Source organism: Arachis hypogaea, chromosome 3 (genome assembly GCF_003086295.3).
Source record: "Arachis hypogaea cultivar Tifrunner chromosome 3, arahy.Tifrunner.gnm2.J5K5, whole genome shotgun sequence".
Lineage (NCBI taxonomy): Eukaryota > Viridiplantae > Streptophyta > Magnoliopsida > Fabales > Fabaceae > Arachis > Arachis hypogaea.
The window spans coordinates 49,396,036-49,413,667 of record NC_092038.1 but is presented as its reverse complement, the minus strand read 5'-3'; the positions used below and the strand labels follow the sequence as shown (position 1 = coordinate 49,413,667).

Genomic DNA, 17,632 nt, shown 5'->3' with positions numbered 1-17,632 from the left:
TTCTTTAAATCTATTTTATATTATAGATTTTTTATAAATAGATATTGATACAAAAAGATATACTTCTATGATTATTTGTCTTGTGAATGTGATGGTTTGTTAGACTGAATTATTGGTTGCTTCATTGCGTGAGTGGTGTATGGTTGTCGATAAGAAATTGGTTTGAAATGTTAATTACTTGATTATTATGAAAGTGAATTTTCTTGGTTTTGGAATTTATTTGGTAATGTAAATGAATCGATTTTTGGAAATGATTTGAGATATGAAAATAAATTGGTTCTAGAAGCGGTTTGATTTTGAGTTAGTCTAATTTTATAACTGATTTAATATTTGAGTTGGTTTGATTTTAAAAAGAGTTTTATTATTGGAAATGGTTCGATTTGAAAATAATTTGATATTGGAACTAGTTGAATTTTGAAAAATGATTGAGATTTAGAAATGGTTGAGAAAAGGTTTGAGAAATGTTTGGATGGGATCCAAAAAGGGTGGCAAAAATCTGAGTTTTAGAGGATATGCTATCGAAATTTTATAAAATTAGAAGTTTCATTTGAAGTAGTTATTTTAAAAGGTTTAATTTTAAGCATTATATGGTTGAAGATTACTTTATTTATCAAAGGAAAAGTTATATTTCGAATTAGTAATTGTTAGTGAACGGAATGGAAAGAAGGATGATGAGGATTTTCTTTGAAATATGATTTTGAATGAATTTGGAAATGAGATATGAATTGATGAATGATGATGATGTTGAGAATGACTTAGACATTGATGAATGTTGAATGAATTATTTATATGGCTTATGAAATTAAATTATCTGAGACACGAGTTTTCCTAGGTAAATGCAGTGGCTTGCCACCACTTGCTCCAGGTTGAGACTCGATACCCTGTTGACCCTACGACGTAAGGGTGACCGGGCACTTATAAATTTCTGAGAATGGTACCCCCATTGAGTGATTTGATATATATTTATGAGAAAAAGCTATGCATAGACTTGTGGGGATGCGCGTCGGGGGACAGTCTAAGGTTTTTGGACTTGTCGGGTTGGCTCGATAACCTACAGATGAGCTCATTAGCCATAAGACAGGCATGCATCATATGCATTTGTATGCTTTGCTTAGGTTTGAACTTGTTTTGGTTTGCCTAATTGTTAAACTGTTCTTAACTGCTACCTGAACTATTTGTTGTAACTGCTACCTAAACCTGTGCTTTCCTTGTCTGTCTTGCCTGTATTTGTTCTGGTGTGCTACATTTGAGAATGAACTTTGGTGCTAAATTGATGATTGTGTTGATTGATTGCGTGGTTGGTTTCTGATTGAGATTTTCTTATAAGAAAAGAAAGGTTTTGGATTTCTGAAAAATTAAGCATTGTTTCTTTGAAAAGGTTTTGAACGATTAACTATTGGTTTTTAAAAGGATTCATAAGGCAATGATAATCACTGAGCTTGAAAACTATTTTTTTATTACGTATCTTCTTATGACAATTCTGAAACTCCGTGGTGAGACCGTGTGGTTAGGTTCTCACCCCCTACAGCTTTACCTTTTCAGGAATCAGATGAAGAACTATTATGAAGAGTTTTACTGCGTTTTGGTTTATATGATGTTGTATTAATTAGATTATTTTTCTTCCTTCGTCTTTGTTATTACAATTCTGTAAGAGGGATAGGAATTTTGTGTTTTATATGTATATTATTTTACAAGCTATTAGGTAAGAAATCTTGTATATGAATCTATGTGTTTGTTTTTTTTAAGATAAAGTGTTTATTTCCGGTTTTCAAAGAAATAAGCGATACGATGTCGAGTCACAGGCTCCTATTTTAATATCTAGTATATAAGGTAGTCGTAATACTTCTTGCTATCAGAGTGGCGCAGTTGGAAGCGTGACATTCTGGTAGTGAGGGTGTTACACTTGGCACATGTTTGACTGTCTTTTTGAATCGAGAATCGGGTGAGAAAACCTCTTGTAAGGTCGTCGAAGTAGGTTACCGATCTTGGTGGTAGACTATCGAACCACTTCATTATAGCCTTGGTCAATGTTGTTGGGAAAGCTTTACAACGAGTTGCATCTAACGCATCGGCAAAGTACATTCGACCCTTGAAATTACTTAAATGATATGTCTCGAGTCAGTCGTCCCGTTGTAAAGGTCCATGTCCGAGCTTTTAAAGTTTATGAGAACTCTAGCCCGCATGATTTCCTCTATAAATGGATTTTCACCTCCTAAAAGTGTTTCTTCCCGATCAATGTGGGATCTCCTACCCCTGAGGTTGGATTCTAGTTTCAAGAATTTTTCTTCTAATTTCCTTCGTTGTCGTACCTCCATTCTTAGTGCTCTTTCGGATTCTCGTTCTCGCTCGAGCTCCTACTCGAGTTGTTCCAGCCGACCTTGATGTCTGTGAATAAGCCCCATAATTTTTGTAGGATCTCTTTTCCCGGATTCTTCAGATTGATAAATTTTTGAACTTATCCTGTGTCCTTTCAGGTTTGATTGATGTGGGTTTCTGGCAACAACTTTTTTTTATCAACTTGGAGAGATATAACTAATGCTTGTTCATCATTATATTGCTCTTTTTTTTGGATTTCAGAATCAAAAGCTATGTGTTTATTTTTTAGAACGTCATCCGCCATTGTACGGTGTTGATTTCCAGATTCCTGACAGAAGTATTAATGATTTGAGATTTACTTAGAATCAGAGTGATTTAAACTTGAACACGAGTTCCAGATATCTTTAAGTGAAAGGTCCGATATCTTCTCTTGGGAACTGGAGTATGAACATATACCTAAATAGATAATAATTAATTTAGTGGTTAAATGTTTTACCCCTTTTTTGGTTGACTTATTAGTGGCGGTTGAAGGTTTGGTTCTTGAATATTGAATGTCATTTTCCCCCGCAACGTTGTATACTAATTTTTGGCATTATCTTATCTTGCGTGTTACCAAAAGAAAGAGATATTAACTTTGTTTTGCAGAGACTAAATCCAAAACGTGTAGAGTCTTCTCTCTTGTCACTCTCAAGCAACAAAATAAAAATACAAATACGTCCCGCATGTATATCCACATACATGTCACTTCTATATATCATAAATATAACTTCTTGACTTCTTGTCCCAGGATAATAAAGTCAAAATATTTATTTATCTCTTGCTTTTTTTTTTCCGGCTAAATCTCATCTGAACCCAGATAACATACCAAATCATTCGCTGATTTTATTTTAATAGCTTGATTCCTTCCCTAAAAAACAAAAGGAGTTGTTAGTAATTAAAAATTTAAAATTCCTTAACAACGGTGTATATGAAAGGAGCATTCAACTTTAGACACTTAAATCTTTTTCTTCGTTTTCATTTCTTCTTTATTTACTTGGTTTTTTCAGTTAATAAATTAGACAGCACCAAGTTTGAAGAGCATGGCTTCCAATATTGTGACAATAATTTCAAGCTTTGTTATAGCAGTGATAGTAGCTATCACAGTCCAGATCTTCTACTTCTCACCCATAGATCCACTACCACTGGAGATTCCACCTTCATCTTCTGCTAGACACAACCAATTAAAGGTAAACGATACAAATCCATATACGGCAACGATTCAGTATCCGGTTTTGCCAAAAATATTTTAGAGACAATAAAAAATTCGTCCAAAACCGTCTAAAGTTATTTTATTTTACAAAAATTGTGGAACGAAAGAATTGTATTTTGATACGTGTGATATTTTTTGGTTGGCAGAACATAATTAAGGTAGGAGAAGGGGTTCTGAAAGATCCAGAAGATGTTTGTTTTGACAAAGAGGGAACTCTGTATGCTGCTACAAGAGATGGTTGGATTAAAAGATTACCAAGAAATAATGGAGATTGGGAGAATTGGAAGCATATTGATAGTAACACTTTGCTAGGAATCACTCCTTCTAAAGATGGTGGCCTAATCGTATGTGACGCTACAAAGGTAACCTAATTAAACTCTCACTCGCCAAACTTTTCTTTCCAGTTTTCAATTTTTTTATTGGAGAAACTCTTGGATACTAGTAATTTTAAGTATTTTTTATTATCATTTAGCTAATATAAACATTAAATTGACTTTAACGAATGAATTTTATTAATTTATGTATATAAAGTTTGAAAAATATAGGTACAAACTATATTGATTTATGCTAATAAGTTATAGTTTAAATGGTATAGTCTTTCCATATTCACTTAAGAGGTTGCGAATTTGAATCTCCCTTTCTTTGATAAAAAAAAAACTATACTAATTTATGGGTTTAAAATTTTAGTAAATATAAATATAAATTATATGTTTTTAAAATATTTATAAATATGAATATAAATTATTACTGACTAAAAAATAATAGTATTTGTTAGGCATATACCATTATTTTTTTATTGTCCATCCATAGTGTATTTATGAAAGTATGGGATTGCAAAAAATAATTAGAAAACCACCCACCCACATCTTTGTGGTAATTACAATGCTGCCGTGCTAATTATTATTTCATGTAATCAACTAATTAAGTATGTGACACGCAGAGAGTATAAGGTCGTGTTTGGTTTAGTAGACTGAAACAGAGAGATACAGGAAAAAAATTGTTTGTATATCTTTTTGCTTTTTGTATTACTAAGAAGTAGGAACAATGGAACCAGGAGTACAGGACATGGAAAGTTGAAAACAAAATATTTATTTATTTATTTATTTACTTTGAAACACAAAAAACAGTATATTTTGTGCTACTGATATAGAGTTTTGTAAACTCTAATGTATAAGTATTATTAAAATCAAGAACAAAGTGAGTAAATAGATCACAAATAAGTAAGCTTTTTTATAATATTCATGTAAACATATTTATTTGATGAAGTATAAAATTTGAAGGAGTAAATTATAGTTTCTTATGTTTGTAAGCAAATAAAATTATTTAATTTAAAAATAAAATTTTATATTCTGTGCAAAAAAATTTTTTGTTTATTACGTAATATATATCCATCAAATACTTGACAAACAAATACTTATTGAGTAAGATACTGAATTGCAAGATTCTCATATCGCCAATAACTTTCCTAGGGAATTGCCACATATCTATGAAAGAAAATATGAACAAGGACTAGGTAATGTAGTTACGCATTTCAATTGCATATTTATGTACAGGGTTTATTCAAGGTTACAGAGGATGATGGTTTCACTGTTCTCGTTTCATCACAAGGGAATGGTTCTCAAATCAAGTAAGAAACCTTGAATTTTTTTCTCTTCCTTTTCATTTAAATTATTTTTCAGGTCATTTATTCATAGACTCAGTTGCTGGCTTGTGGCTCTTAAATGTGAAAAAATATTTTCAAAATAGCCACATTTTTAAGACTCAATTCGGATGATGATATTTATCATATGTTAGAGATTTATTGATCTAGTTCTAGCTACAATGGTTGTAACTGAAATAAAAAAAAGGAAAATGTTAGGTTCTAAATTTAATTTTACAAACAGTTTAGTTAAAATGGCATAATATATTTAATTTTATATACAATAAAAAAATATTTTTAAATTTAAAAAAAAATTATCACGTTATTTTTAGACTGACTATATTATATGGAGCAAAATGTTGGACAATAAAGAGTGAGAACAAACATAAGTGGGACAGAAATAAAAATATTAAAATGAATGAATACTCACACACGTATGGATAAAATAAAAAATAAAGATATAAAAAAAAATTAGAGTAATATCTATTGTAAAAAAATAATAAAATCTTGTCTCAAATGTGGGTAGAAGATTAGTAGAACATCCAATAAAAAAAATAGATGAAATAAAAAGTAAATAAATAGTAAATGATAGAAAATTTTTTAAAAAATCATATATAAGATAGTAAAAAAAATCTGTATATCAAAAATGATACTATAGATATAATATATAATAAAAAATAATAACGTTGGTTGATTTATGTAATCAATTATATTTGGCTGAATAAGATTCTGTTGTTGTTGTTGTAGGTCGTGTAAAATTATTATAATAATGATTAGCCTCATACAATTACAGAACAAACCAACGGAATTATTTTATTTATTTATTTTTCTGGTTTTAAACGTCAAATGTGAGAAATACATAGAAAGCTAGAAAGTTGCAACTAGCTAGTTCGGGGATGTTAAGGAATATTTTCCTGTTGGTTACATGGAATTAACGGTAGCTACATCATACATAACTCATCAATGGATGGTGCCATTTTAATATTAAAATATTCAATGCTCTTTCATTTGCCCCTGCTGGTTGCACTTTCGCACATTCGATTAAGGTAAACTTGATTGTTAAAATAATGCATGTTCTTTACCCCATGGTTCCAATTCGGCTAATTTTTTTACAAATGGAATAAAAAATTAGAAAATCGAAGGGTTATATTTTTATATTATATAAATTGGAGAATCTGATTTATGGTGAGATAAATCTTTTTTTGTTCTCAAGTAAATTGGAGGGTCTAATTAGTATGTTTAAAAAAATTTTTGATGTTACAAATATAAATTTGACTCTTAAATTTGTGGTATCAACAAAAAAAAATTAAAAATCATAGATTTAATAATCCTTAAATTTATGATATCCATACAAATAAAAAACATATTAAATTTTCACATTATTAAAATGCACCATTACAACTCAATCATAAAAACAAAAAGCGTCCAATTGCAACTTGTAACACTCATCAATCAATGGACATTTTGTGCTTTTCAGGTAACAACTTTTAGATAAACAATTATTGTTCTTGATAGATGTTAAAGTTTGGTTATTAGAATTGAAGCAATAATTTATCCAGTCAAAATATTAGATTATTAAATAATTGGTTGGATGACTAATTAAAATATTATCATTAAATAATTATAAAAAATTTATTTCTTTTTGTAATAGATTTTTTAAAATTCGGTTTATATTAAATTAACTATTTTTTTGAATTTCATACATTATGGTATGTCCACAACAAGTGTTTGAAAAGGCTGAAACAGTTTTGCAGATGATGTGATAGAAGCATCAGATGGAAGTATATATTTCAGTGATGCTAGCAAAAAGTATGGTTTGCATCATGTGCATCTGGATTTGCTAGAGGCAAGACCACATGGACAACTTCTAAAGTACAATCCAACTTCAAATGATGTTGATATTGTCTTGGACAAACTGTACTTTGCCAATGGAGTTGCACTCTCCAAAGATGAAGATTATCTTCTTGTGTCTGAAACCTGGAAGTAAGTAATTTCTTAGGTATATGTTTTTTTTATTTGCATTTTGCTGATAATATCCTGAATCAATTCTCATTTAACTTTTGATTAAATATTTTAATTTTTAATAAATTTTAATTATTAAATTAATTTTTAAATTTTTTGTTTTTGTTAGACAAATTAATTCTATATCAAATTTTATTAAAAATTTTAGGCAAATTAATTTCAATGGTTATTTAATAAAAATTTAATTTCGATATACTTTGTAAAGTAATTTTACATATGTATCCTATTAAATAACAACACATCAACAAAAATAATTATCTTTTTTATTGACTGCATGAATGTTCATCCAGAAGAATGGATGCGATTAGACGATTCTGTAAAACATTTTATATTGTCAATGTATCAAAATTAAGCTCATAATAAATATATAAAGTTTAAAAAAAATTTAAAACTTTTATATTAATCTCTATTTAAAAGAACAATATGATGTGATAATTAATTTATTTATAAATAAAATTTTAGATATTAATTTAATCATTAAAATTTCTATTCTAAACTAAAAACACAAAAAATTTATTGAGAATTAATCATGGATTGAATAAAGTGAGAATTAGGTCTTTAGATATTTCAACTTTAGACTAATTAGTTGTTGAAGGAAAAAAAGTATCAATTTGTTCCTTCATGATAGTAAACAATGAATATGATATATCTTATCAATTCATCATGTAAAATTAACGGTGGTACCTATATGTACTATTAACTACTGTGACGTATTTATTTATTTTTGAAGCAAAATTTCACTTGTTTTGATTGGATTTTTATAGTAAATAGATAACAATTGATAAAAGTTATATGAAAACTCAAAAAATAATAAAATTTTACTGTCTAAAACTACATCGTTTTCATACTCATGTTTTAGTAACGAAACATGTATCATTGTAAATAATAAAATACATGGACAATTTCTTTTTATTTTGCACTATCTATTTCAGAACTATTTTTTGTTATTTGTGAAAAACCTAATTATAGCATATATTTTTTTAAGATTAATTAGTCAAAAGTCAAAATCATTAAAGATCTAATTAATTATTACTTTAGTCTTAGATTTTCCTGGAATTCTTCCCTCTTCAAGAATGGAGCATCATATTTTAAATGATATCTACCATAGAAATATAAAAATTGAGAACAGAAACACATTTTTTCTTTTCTTTTTTTCTCAAATGTACACAAAGTATAATTTTCTATCCCTAAGATAGAAAAATTATTTGTATCTTTGTTTCCATAATCAAATAATTTTTTGTCTATTGTTAATATGCTTGTATCTTAGAAACAGAATTCAAGTGTGGCCTTAGATATTTGGTTATACTCCATATATATTGGCATGGCATCTTCTTTTTTGAATCAGATCCAGGGTTCTGAGGCATTGGCTAAAAGGAGCAAATAAAGGCAAAACAGATATTTTCGTTGAAAACCTTCCGGGTGGACCTGATAATATCAATCTAGCTCCTGATGGTTCATTTTGGATAGCTTTGGTTTCGGTAATTATATAAAATGCTATACTCATTCAACGGAACTTGGCATTTTATTTGAAGTATTTGAATGATTACGAGGTAAGGTGTTTAATTGGTTGTTTTCCAATATTATTGATGCTGCAGCTAACTAATAATGGATTGGAGTTTATGCACAAATACACGGTAATTAAGCACTTACTAGGTTCATTTCCAAGGTTATATGGCCTTACGAGTGGTGAAACCAAGAAGGCAACAGTGGTCAATGTGGCAACTGATGGCAACATAACCAGAATATTTGGTGATAATGATGGTAGAGTGATTAATTTTGTGACTTCAGCTTTCGAGTTTGAGGATCATCTTTATTTGGGCAGTCTCAATTCCAACTTTGTTGGAAAATTACCTTTGCACAGTGCTTAGAACTTTGTTATATAGAACAGAAGGCTAAATCTCAATTTTGGTCCGTGAGATTCACGCGATTATCTATTTTGATCTCCAAAATTTAAAATTATCTATACTGGCTCTCCAGATTCAAGTTCGGGTACTAATGTGGTCTTTTGACTCTTTCCGGCGATGACTAGACAAATAGAATGCTGAGATGGCACCCTCCTTGCCACGCTGGATGATGAGTAAATGATGTCATTTACCCTTGACGCCCAAACAAGTCAGAAATAAAGAATAGTGGAAGTAGAGAAGAAGAAGAATATTTTATTTTGGGTTTCCATGGTTTCTTCTCCCTTCATATATAAAGCAACAATATTCCTGACTTGTTTGGGCGGCAAGGGTAAACAACGTCGTTTACTCATCATCCAGCGTGACAAGAAATATGCCATCTTAGCACTTTGTTTGCCTAATCATCGCCGGAAAGAGTCGAGAGACCATATTGGTTCCTAAACTTGAATCTAAAGAACTAATATAGGTAATTTTAAATTTCGGAGACCAAATTGAATAATCGCATGAATCTCAGAGACCAAAATAGAAATTTAGTCATTGACGCATGTAGTATTATTGGTAGTTAGATAAACACTTCAAATACTCAAGGGAATCGGTCCATGTGATTATTGTCATTTTGTATCATGTCATAATAGACTCGTTTGTTTATGTATTTCAAGAAAATCCACCAACAGAAAATTGAGTAGTGTGTTTTTCATAAATTAATTTATGAATGGAAGTAATAATAGAGATGTATAATTATATTGGGGTTTGGTGTGTATTCCACAAATGTGGATCAGTTGCAGTTAGTAACCTGCAAAATATAGGTTACGTTTTGCCGAATCGAAAACTAAAAAGTTGAGTCAAAACGTGTCTTTGTTCCCTGCATGCAGACCGGACATGTTTTGTTGACCATCTTAGAAGTCTAAAAACGGAAGCTACATTTGGCAGCTAGCCAAACCAAAACGCATAAAGTTGCGCTTGACAGTCTCCCCAATTGCATGCATGCCACGTGTTGGAGAAGAGTGTTGAGGAGAGTGTATAAAACGCAAAACGCAACGAGAGGGGGGTGTTACTGAAGAGGGTTGTGTGAAGGTTGTGCAGAAAGGAATTTGAAAGGGTTTGAGGAAGCTTGTGGGAGGAAGAAGAAGAGTAGAAAGCTTAGGCTCATTTGGTTCTTAAATAAAAAATGGTTCGTGATTTTACTAGACCTGAAGATCACATTATTGAATACTTGGATCATTCTCAATGGAAAAGGAATTTTTTTCAAAAATTTTGTGATAAATAAATATATATATATGTGAATTTTGTTTATTTATCTTTTAACAAACAATTTTATTATTATTTTCGTTGTTGTTATTATTATTATTATTATTATTATTATTATTATTATTATTATTATTATTATTATTATTATTATTATTATTAAGTCTGTTGAAAAAAAATTATTATCATGAGTAGTATAATAATAAAATACTGCGTAGGATAATAATAATAAATTATTAATATTTTTTAATAATAAATAAATAATACTATTTAATAATAATAATAAATCGTTATTATTTTGTAATGATAAATAAATAATGTTTAATCATTTTTTATTATTTTTTAATAATTTATTATTATTTTTTAAGATAATAATAGTAATAAACTAAATTCCATTCCGACATTAAACTCGCCATCTTTTCCCGCAACATTGCCTCCACCTATGACATGCAAACCACAGCCAGTCGGACAAGGCAAATAAAATAAATGGTAGTGGTAACTTTAATTAATAACCATAAGATAACATACCGATATTCGCATACTCAGGAAATTTTGGGGCATGCATGGCTTCGAGGTCCAAAGTCTGCATAAAAGACGAAACGCCAAAGGAGTGCTGACTTACAATCGCATGCGCCTCATCATGTGCCGCCGGATTGCCTGCCAAGTCTCCGTCATTGTTTTCGTCATCGACTTCATAGTTGACTTCAAACTCCTCTTCACTGTTGTTGTTATCTTCTCCCCAATCTAACTCCGAAACATCAACATTGACATCGTCGCCAACGGCATCCATCCCCGTATGCTGTTCAAACTCAATGTACAGCTCTATAATCGGCACGTGACCTCGAGTTTGTTGATAAATAAAGAACATCCGTTGCATTCATGCGTCGTCAGTGATGGACATCAGTTGAAACTGCATCAGCCTACTAAATACTTGTACAGGATTTCTATACAAAATGTTGCTCACCCTTTTAGAAATGTGATTCTGTATGTTCTCACAAAGACCATTTTGTAACTCCACAAAACTTATGGTACATAGAATTGCAAATGAAGACAGACATTCACAAACAAAAATCACTCCTTCATGTGTGTTTGATATAATCTCACCGTCATAATACACTCGAATATTTGCAATACCTTCCATACTCTCAACCTCACCTAACCCGACTTTGTTGACACTACTAATTGCCAAAAAAACTCAAAGGTTTGAGATATATGAAAGCAAGAAGAATTGGAGTAGAATGGAAATGAGCAACTTCAGATGGATTGTGTTTCGTATTTATAGGCAAGACTTTCGAATAAAATATTATTTCCTATACAAAACGCACCCTACGTCTTGAAGTTTTCAAAAAGAATTTTCTGGCATATGAAAAACGCAAGTTGCATTTTGGAAACCCAAAAAAATTTTGTGCTGTTGCCCACCCAAAATGCAGGCTGCATTTGGGCCAAAACAAAAATGAAATTTTTTTTCAGAAATTAGAAAAGTATAAAATGTTACCTGTGTTTGGATTGAACGAAAATAAAAAAAAATAAATGTTAAACGTTACCTGCGTTTGGTTATTTTGTTTCAAGAAAAAAAAGGTAATGATAAAATGTGCAAAATGTAGGCTGCGTTTGCACTGAGCTCATAGCAGTAAAAAACACTAACACACTCCCATTTTAATGAACTACACCAAAAATTTTTTTATTTGAAAAAAAATGAGTCGTGTTTTTTTGAAAAGTTAATAAAACCTACATTTGCCATAAATAGTAGTCGAAGAGAGAAAAAAAATTATAAAAATATTAAGTTAACAAATTTATGCTTATGTATTTCTAAAAGAAAAATTCATTTAGAAAAAATATAAAACTCTAATCACTATTATTAAAGTAAAATATTTTTGTTAAAATATTTTTAAAAAGATAACATGGTAAGAAATGAATTCTCTCAATTAGTTGTCAAGTGTGATTTCTTTTATTATATATACATCTTTAAGTGAGACTAAGAAAAAATATGTAGAAAATATGGTAAGAATTCATACTTGATAATGTGATTGTAACTCAGTTTAGCAACTCGCATGTGGCAAGCATTCTTTTCAATTTTGTCAAATTTTTATTTTCATTACACTTCTTTATTGATGTTGAGAGAAACGAATTAGTGCTGAGGTTACATGAGGATTGGATGGTGTTCAAGGTTTTTAAACCTCCACTACCCTCTGACAAAGAAGGTACTTGTATACAGAGTGCAGTGCTGAAGCATCTTCCCTTGGTGGAAACTCATACAATTTTCTAAGACATCAAACCTAAGTTTGGTATTGGGCATTCACTACCCACCAAGGAGGGAGGAAAATCCAAGAAGAAGGTACTTAAGAGATGGAGGAACAAGAAGATTCCCACTGAAGACTTCTCACCTGGGATAAAAGTGCTATTTTCTAGAAGTCTAGTCCTATCTCATACTGTGAACAAGATCCTGTCCCTTAAGCATATTGAGCTGATCCATGAGAGCACAGGAAAGAAGCTCATAGTGAGGGGTGAGGATTTCAGCTTCCATGACTATCTTCTTCCTTAAAGGAGTTGATTGTCAAGCTAGTGACGGTAAAGAAGCGCTTGTTGGAAGGCAACCCAACCAAAAGTATCCTTTAGTTTATTTCAGTTTTATCTTAGTTTGATTTCATCTTATTTTTCATTGATTTTCAAAGTTTTCCTAGATTTTCTAATGTTTGTGATCATGTATAGCGCTTAGAACATGGATAGGAAGACTCATATAGAAGAACAAAACACCCTGGAGGATCAGTGCTATGGGCGCTAAACGCCAGGGGAGCAGAAGTTTGGGAGTTTTACGCTAAATTTGGGCGTCCCAACTCAAATTTTTAACCCCCTTGGGACGTTTCACGTCCATAATAGCCATTTAATGCCACCAAGGGGTCATCCAAAAAAGAAAAAACAGGAAATTTAAATTTTTCTTCCCCTCCTATTACTTTTATCCTTTTCTTTATACTCATCTGTGTGCTCTTCATGTCCCTTTCCATTTTCAGTTTTCTTTGCTTGGGGACAAACAAACTTTTAAGTTTGGTGTTGCAGAGCGAGCTCTCGATTTATATTATTATCAATGGCACCAAAGGGAGGTGAATCATCTTCATGAAAGAGCACAAGTTGAGGAGGGAGCAGCAACTACCATAACTGAGGTGGTTAAATTTCACTATCCTCTTCCTTATCTTATCTTTATTTTTCAGTATTTCATTCTATTTTCTATTTTCTATTTTGAGTTGCATGATCACTAGTAGGATTTTCTTGCTTTCTAGTTTAGTTGTTTATTTTAGTTTAGTACTTTATGTTTATTTAAAAAAAATATGTCTCATGTATTACTCACTGAGCTTAAAGAATTATCAAAAGAAAAAGTAGTAAAATACATGAGATTTTGAGTTATATATTATGAGTCTTCTAGTTATTTTGATGTGGTGGTACTATCTCTATTTCGAAATGCATGACCTTAACTGTGCATATTTGATATTGGAGTTGATAATATTGGTTCTTGAGGAACAAGAACTTAGAGAAGTATTATTGATTCTTGAAGCAAAACAAACAGCAAAAAGAATTGAAAAGAAAAGAAAAGTCAAAAGAAAAAAGGTCCAAGTTTTTGAGCATCAATGGTTAGGAGGATCAAAACTGATTTAAAGCTCTAAAGAGTGCTATTCCCTAACCATATGCTTGTGGTGTGAAAGTGTCAAGCAACCCATGAGACTGAGCACTTAAAGTAGCGATCCATTGCTCTTATAGAGTATGCCTAAGGCTCTGAGCACCACTATCTAGGAGAAATAGAAAGAAAAATCAGAACTCAAGGAGTTTTCCAGTTAAGTGCTTATGGTGTTCTTATATTAAGCTAAGCTTGAAAAAAAAAACACTAAGAGTCATGGCTAGGCTCAAGGTGCAAAGCACCAAGAAAAAGCAAAAGCTGTGTTGAAGAATCAATTAGAGCCTAAAGAAGAGAGTCTATAATATCATCTGAGTTCTAGTTCTGAAAGATATTGATATTTCTGAGTTTCAAAGGAAAGTGAGCTGCCGAACCTATTCAGAATTAGAGTGTCATAAGCCCTATTCAGTAACTAGACCTGAGCTTAAATGACAACTTAAGTCTTGGACATTTTCTCTTCTTGGTCCTACATTGTTTTGGTTGTTTGAGGACAAGCAACAGTTTAAGTTTGGTGTTGTGATGCATGAGCATTTTATACCATTTTTTTTTATCATTTTCCAGTTGTTATTAGATGGATTTTATTTAGTTTTACTTGATTTTAGTGCAAAAATTCACTTTGGATACTACTTTGAGTTGTTTTGGTGTTTTTATAGTTTCAGGTGAAATTCGGGTGAATTTTGCAGAGTTTTATGCAAAACAAAGGAAGAAAGTAGATGCTGCCAACCCTGACCTCTCTGCATTCTAACGGGCATAACGTGAGCTTCAGAGGTCCAATTGATGCGATTTCAACGGCGTTGGAAATCCAACTTTCAGAGTTTTTTAACGATATATAATAATCTCTACTTTTCTTCTAGAATCACTGCCAAATCTAGCGCTAAACACCGAGTCTGGTGTTTAGCGCCCAAAGAGGACAGAACCCGCGCCAGAACTCCCCCCTGCCAGTGTTTAAAGCTAGAAAAATGCCAGGAAGGGGCCAAATATGGGTCAAACTCACCCAAGGGAGCATCTTTAGTAGGATTTAGCTTTTATTGTTATATTTTATCTTATTTTAGTTATTTTTTTATTACAAACAAAATCTTTTAGATTTGGAATTGAATATTTTATTTTAGTGTCAAATAAAATTAGGTGAGTATTAAAAGGAAAAGATCACTTAGGACTCGGATCTTCTTGCTTTCGCACATTTTCAGAACCCTAGTTTCGCTGTAAGTCATGCAATTAAACCTCCTAATTAAGGTTAGGAGCTCTATTTATTTCTATGGATTAGAACTATCATTCTTTTATTTTAATTTATGTTTGATTCAATTCTAAGGATTGTTTTCATTCTTAATCTTATAAATTGGGTAGAACGAGAGTATGACCCTTTTCTACATGAGTTCTTGTGATTCTCGAGAGAGTTATCTCGCTTGAACTACAGCTTGAAAACAAATTCCTCTTAAATCACTAATTGCATGAACTAATTTGGATATGTAACATATAATCCTGTTAGTCTTGGGTAATTAGGGTTTTTGTGGCATTAAACTAGTTTTCTGAATTTCACCCTCTAATCGGAATTAAGTGACTACAAGAATGGCGGTTGATGAACGTTAGAAGAGGCTAAATTACTAAGAGATTAGGGTTAGACACTTATGGTTTGCCATAGAATGGATCATTCATTGCTAAAATATTTGGTAAGAAATTTTAATCCAGAAAGATAAACATCTCTGAATCCTTAACTGTTTTCTCACACTGCTTTCACACCAAACTGTTTATTGCTTTCTTTACTTGCTTATTTATTGTTTATGCGAATTGCAACTCGCCAAACCCCTTTTTTATTTTCCTGACTAAGTCCAACTTAACAACCATTACTTGCTCAGTCCGACAATCCTCATGGGATCGACCCTCACTCACATGAGGTATTACTTGGATGACCTGGTGCACTTGCCTGTTAAGTTGTGGGAATTCTCAATCCCGCACCAAGTATTCCAAGAATTCATGATATATCAATCAATATTACATTATTTCAGTGAGAAAACACTCATTTTTTGACAAAAACTTCATGAGAAAATAGATAGATGATGCAAGTCATCATGATACCATCTGAGCATCTCTTAAAAAGATAGGGTTTCTCCCATAAGAAATACTTGTTATCACTAAGCAGCTTCTTTACCTGCTGTTTAGTATACTCTTCTGGGATGAATTCCATAGCCTTGTAATTTGCAATATCTGCTAACCATGTGGCTTTCTGTATAACAAAGAGTTGCTCATCAGAAAAAGTCTCATTCACAAGAGTGGGTTATTGCACGACATCTTTAGGCTCAATTCTGGAAAGGTGGTTAGCCACTTGATTCTCTGTCCTTTTCCTATCTCTAATCTCAATATCAAACTCCCGAAGAAGGAGCACCCACTTGATCAGTCTTGGACTAGCATCCTGTTTAGTTAGAAGGTACTTAAAAGCATCATGGTCAGTATAAACAATAACCTTAGAACTAATCAAATAGGTCCTAAACTTATCAAAAGCAAAAACTACAGCTAATAGTTCTTTTTTTGTAGTTGTATAATTCTTTTGTGCGTCATTTAGCACACAGCTAGCATAATTAATGACATACACAAGCTTGTCTTGTCTCTTCCCCAAGACAGCTCCTATGGCATGATCACTAGCATCACACATTAATTCAAATGGTAAATCCCAGTTAGAAGTAGCTATGATGGATGCAAAGACAAGCTGAGCTTTCAGAGTCTCAAAAGCATGCAAATAATCATCATTAAAGCAAAAAGGATTGTCTGCACCCACAAGGTTGCTCAGAGATTTAGCAATTTTAGAAAAATCCTTTATAAACCTTCTATAAAAACCTGTATGTCCTAGGAAACTCCAGATTGCCTCTACATTAGTGGGTGGTGGTAATTTTTCAATTACCTCCACCTTAGCTTTATCAACCTCTATTCCTTTACTTGAAATCCGGTACCCAAGAACAATACCTTCAGTCACCATAAAAATGCATTTTTTCTAGTTCAAAACAATGTCTGTTTCTTGGCACCGTTTCAAGACTAACGAGAGATGTCTCGGGTAAGAATAAAAAGAATTACCAAGTATAGAAAAATCATCCATAAATACCTCAATAAACTTTTCAATCATGTCAGAAAATATTGAAAGCAGACACCTTTAAAAAGTTACTGGGACATTGCACGATCTAAACTGCATCCTTCGGTAAGCAAATACACCAAAAGGACAAGTGAATGCCGTTTTCTTCTGATTTTGAAGGTCTACTACAATCTGATTATATCCATAATAACCATCCAGAAAATAATAAAATGCATGTCCAGCTAACGTCTCAAGCATCTGATCAATAAAAGGCAATTGGAAGTGGTCCTTCCTAGTTGCAGTGTTGAGCCTCCTGTAGTCAATGCACATACGCCATCTAGTGACGGTCTGTGTAGGAATCAACTCATTCTTCTCATTCTTGACCACTGTCAAGCCTTCCTTCTAAGGAACAACTTGGACAGGACTCACCCATGGACTGTCATAAATAAGGTAAATTATCCAGGCTTTCCAAAGCTTCATATCCTCTTTCTAAACCACGTCTTTCATAGTCGAATTTAGCCGCCTTTGTGGTTGCATT

The 17,632-nt window shown here is 31.9% G+C and overlaps 1 protein-coding gene and 1 long non-coding RNA gene across 2 annotated transcripts; both read left to right on the top strand.

Moving 5' to 3' along the window:
• The first annotated feature begins 3,048 nt into the window (after positions 1-3,048).
• Positions 3,049-9,868, top strand: LOC112790527 (protein STRICTOSIDINE SYNTHASE-LIKE 4). The gene is made up of 6 exons (XM_025832972.3): positions 3,049-3,542; positions 3,712-3,927; positions 5,119-5,192; positions 6,951-7,187; positions 8,572-8,704; positions 8,822-9,868. The coding sequence occupies exons 1-6, from the start codon at positions 3,396-3,398 to the stop codon at positions 9,092-9,094; spliced, it is 1,080 nt and encodes a 359-aa protein (XP_025688757.1). The 5' UTR covers positions 3,049-3,395; the 3' UTR covers positions 9,095-9,868.
• Positions 9,869-12,318: 2,450 nt separating this feature from the next.
• LOC140182651 (uncharacterized) lies at positions 12,319-15,292 on the top strand. Its single transcript, XR_011878633.1, has 2 exons — positions 12,319-13,530; positions 14,690-15,292. It is a non-coding gene; the product is annotated as an uncharacterized lncRNA (long non-coding RNA).
• The last annotated feature ends 2,340 nt before the right edge of the window (positions 15,293-17,632 follow it).

Coding starts and splice junctions, on each gene's coding strand:
- LOC112790527 (XM_025832972.3), top strand. CDS start 3,396: ATGGCTTCCAATATTGTGACAATAATTTCAAGCTTTGTTATAGCAGTG. Junction 3,543..3,711: donor CTAGACACAACCAATTAAAG/GTAAACGATACA, acceptor TTTGGTTGGCAG/AACATAATTAAGGTAGGAGA. Junction 8,705..8,821: donor TTTGGATAGCTTTGGTTTCG/GTAATTATATAA, acceptor TTGATGCTGCAG/CTAACTAATAATGGATTGGA.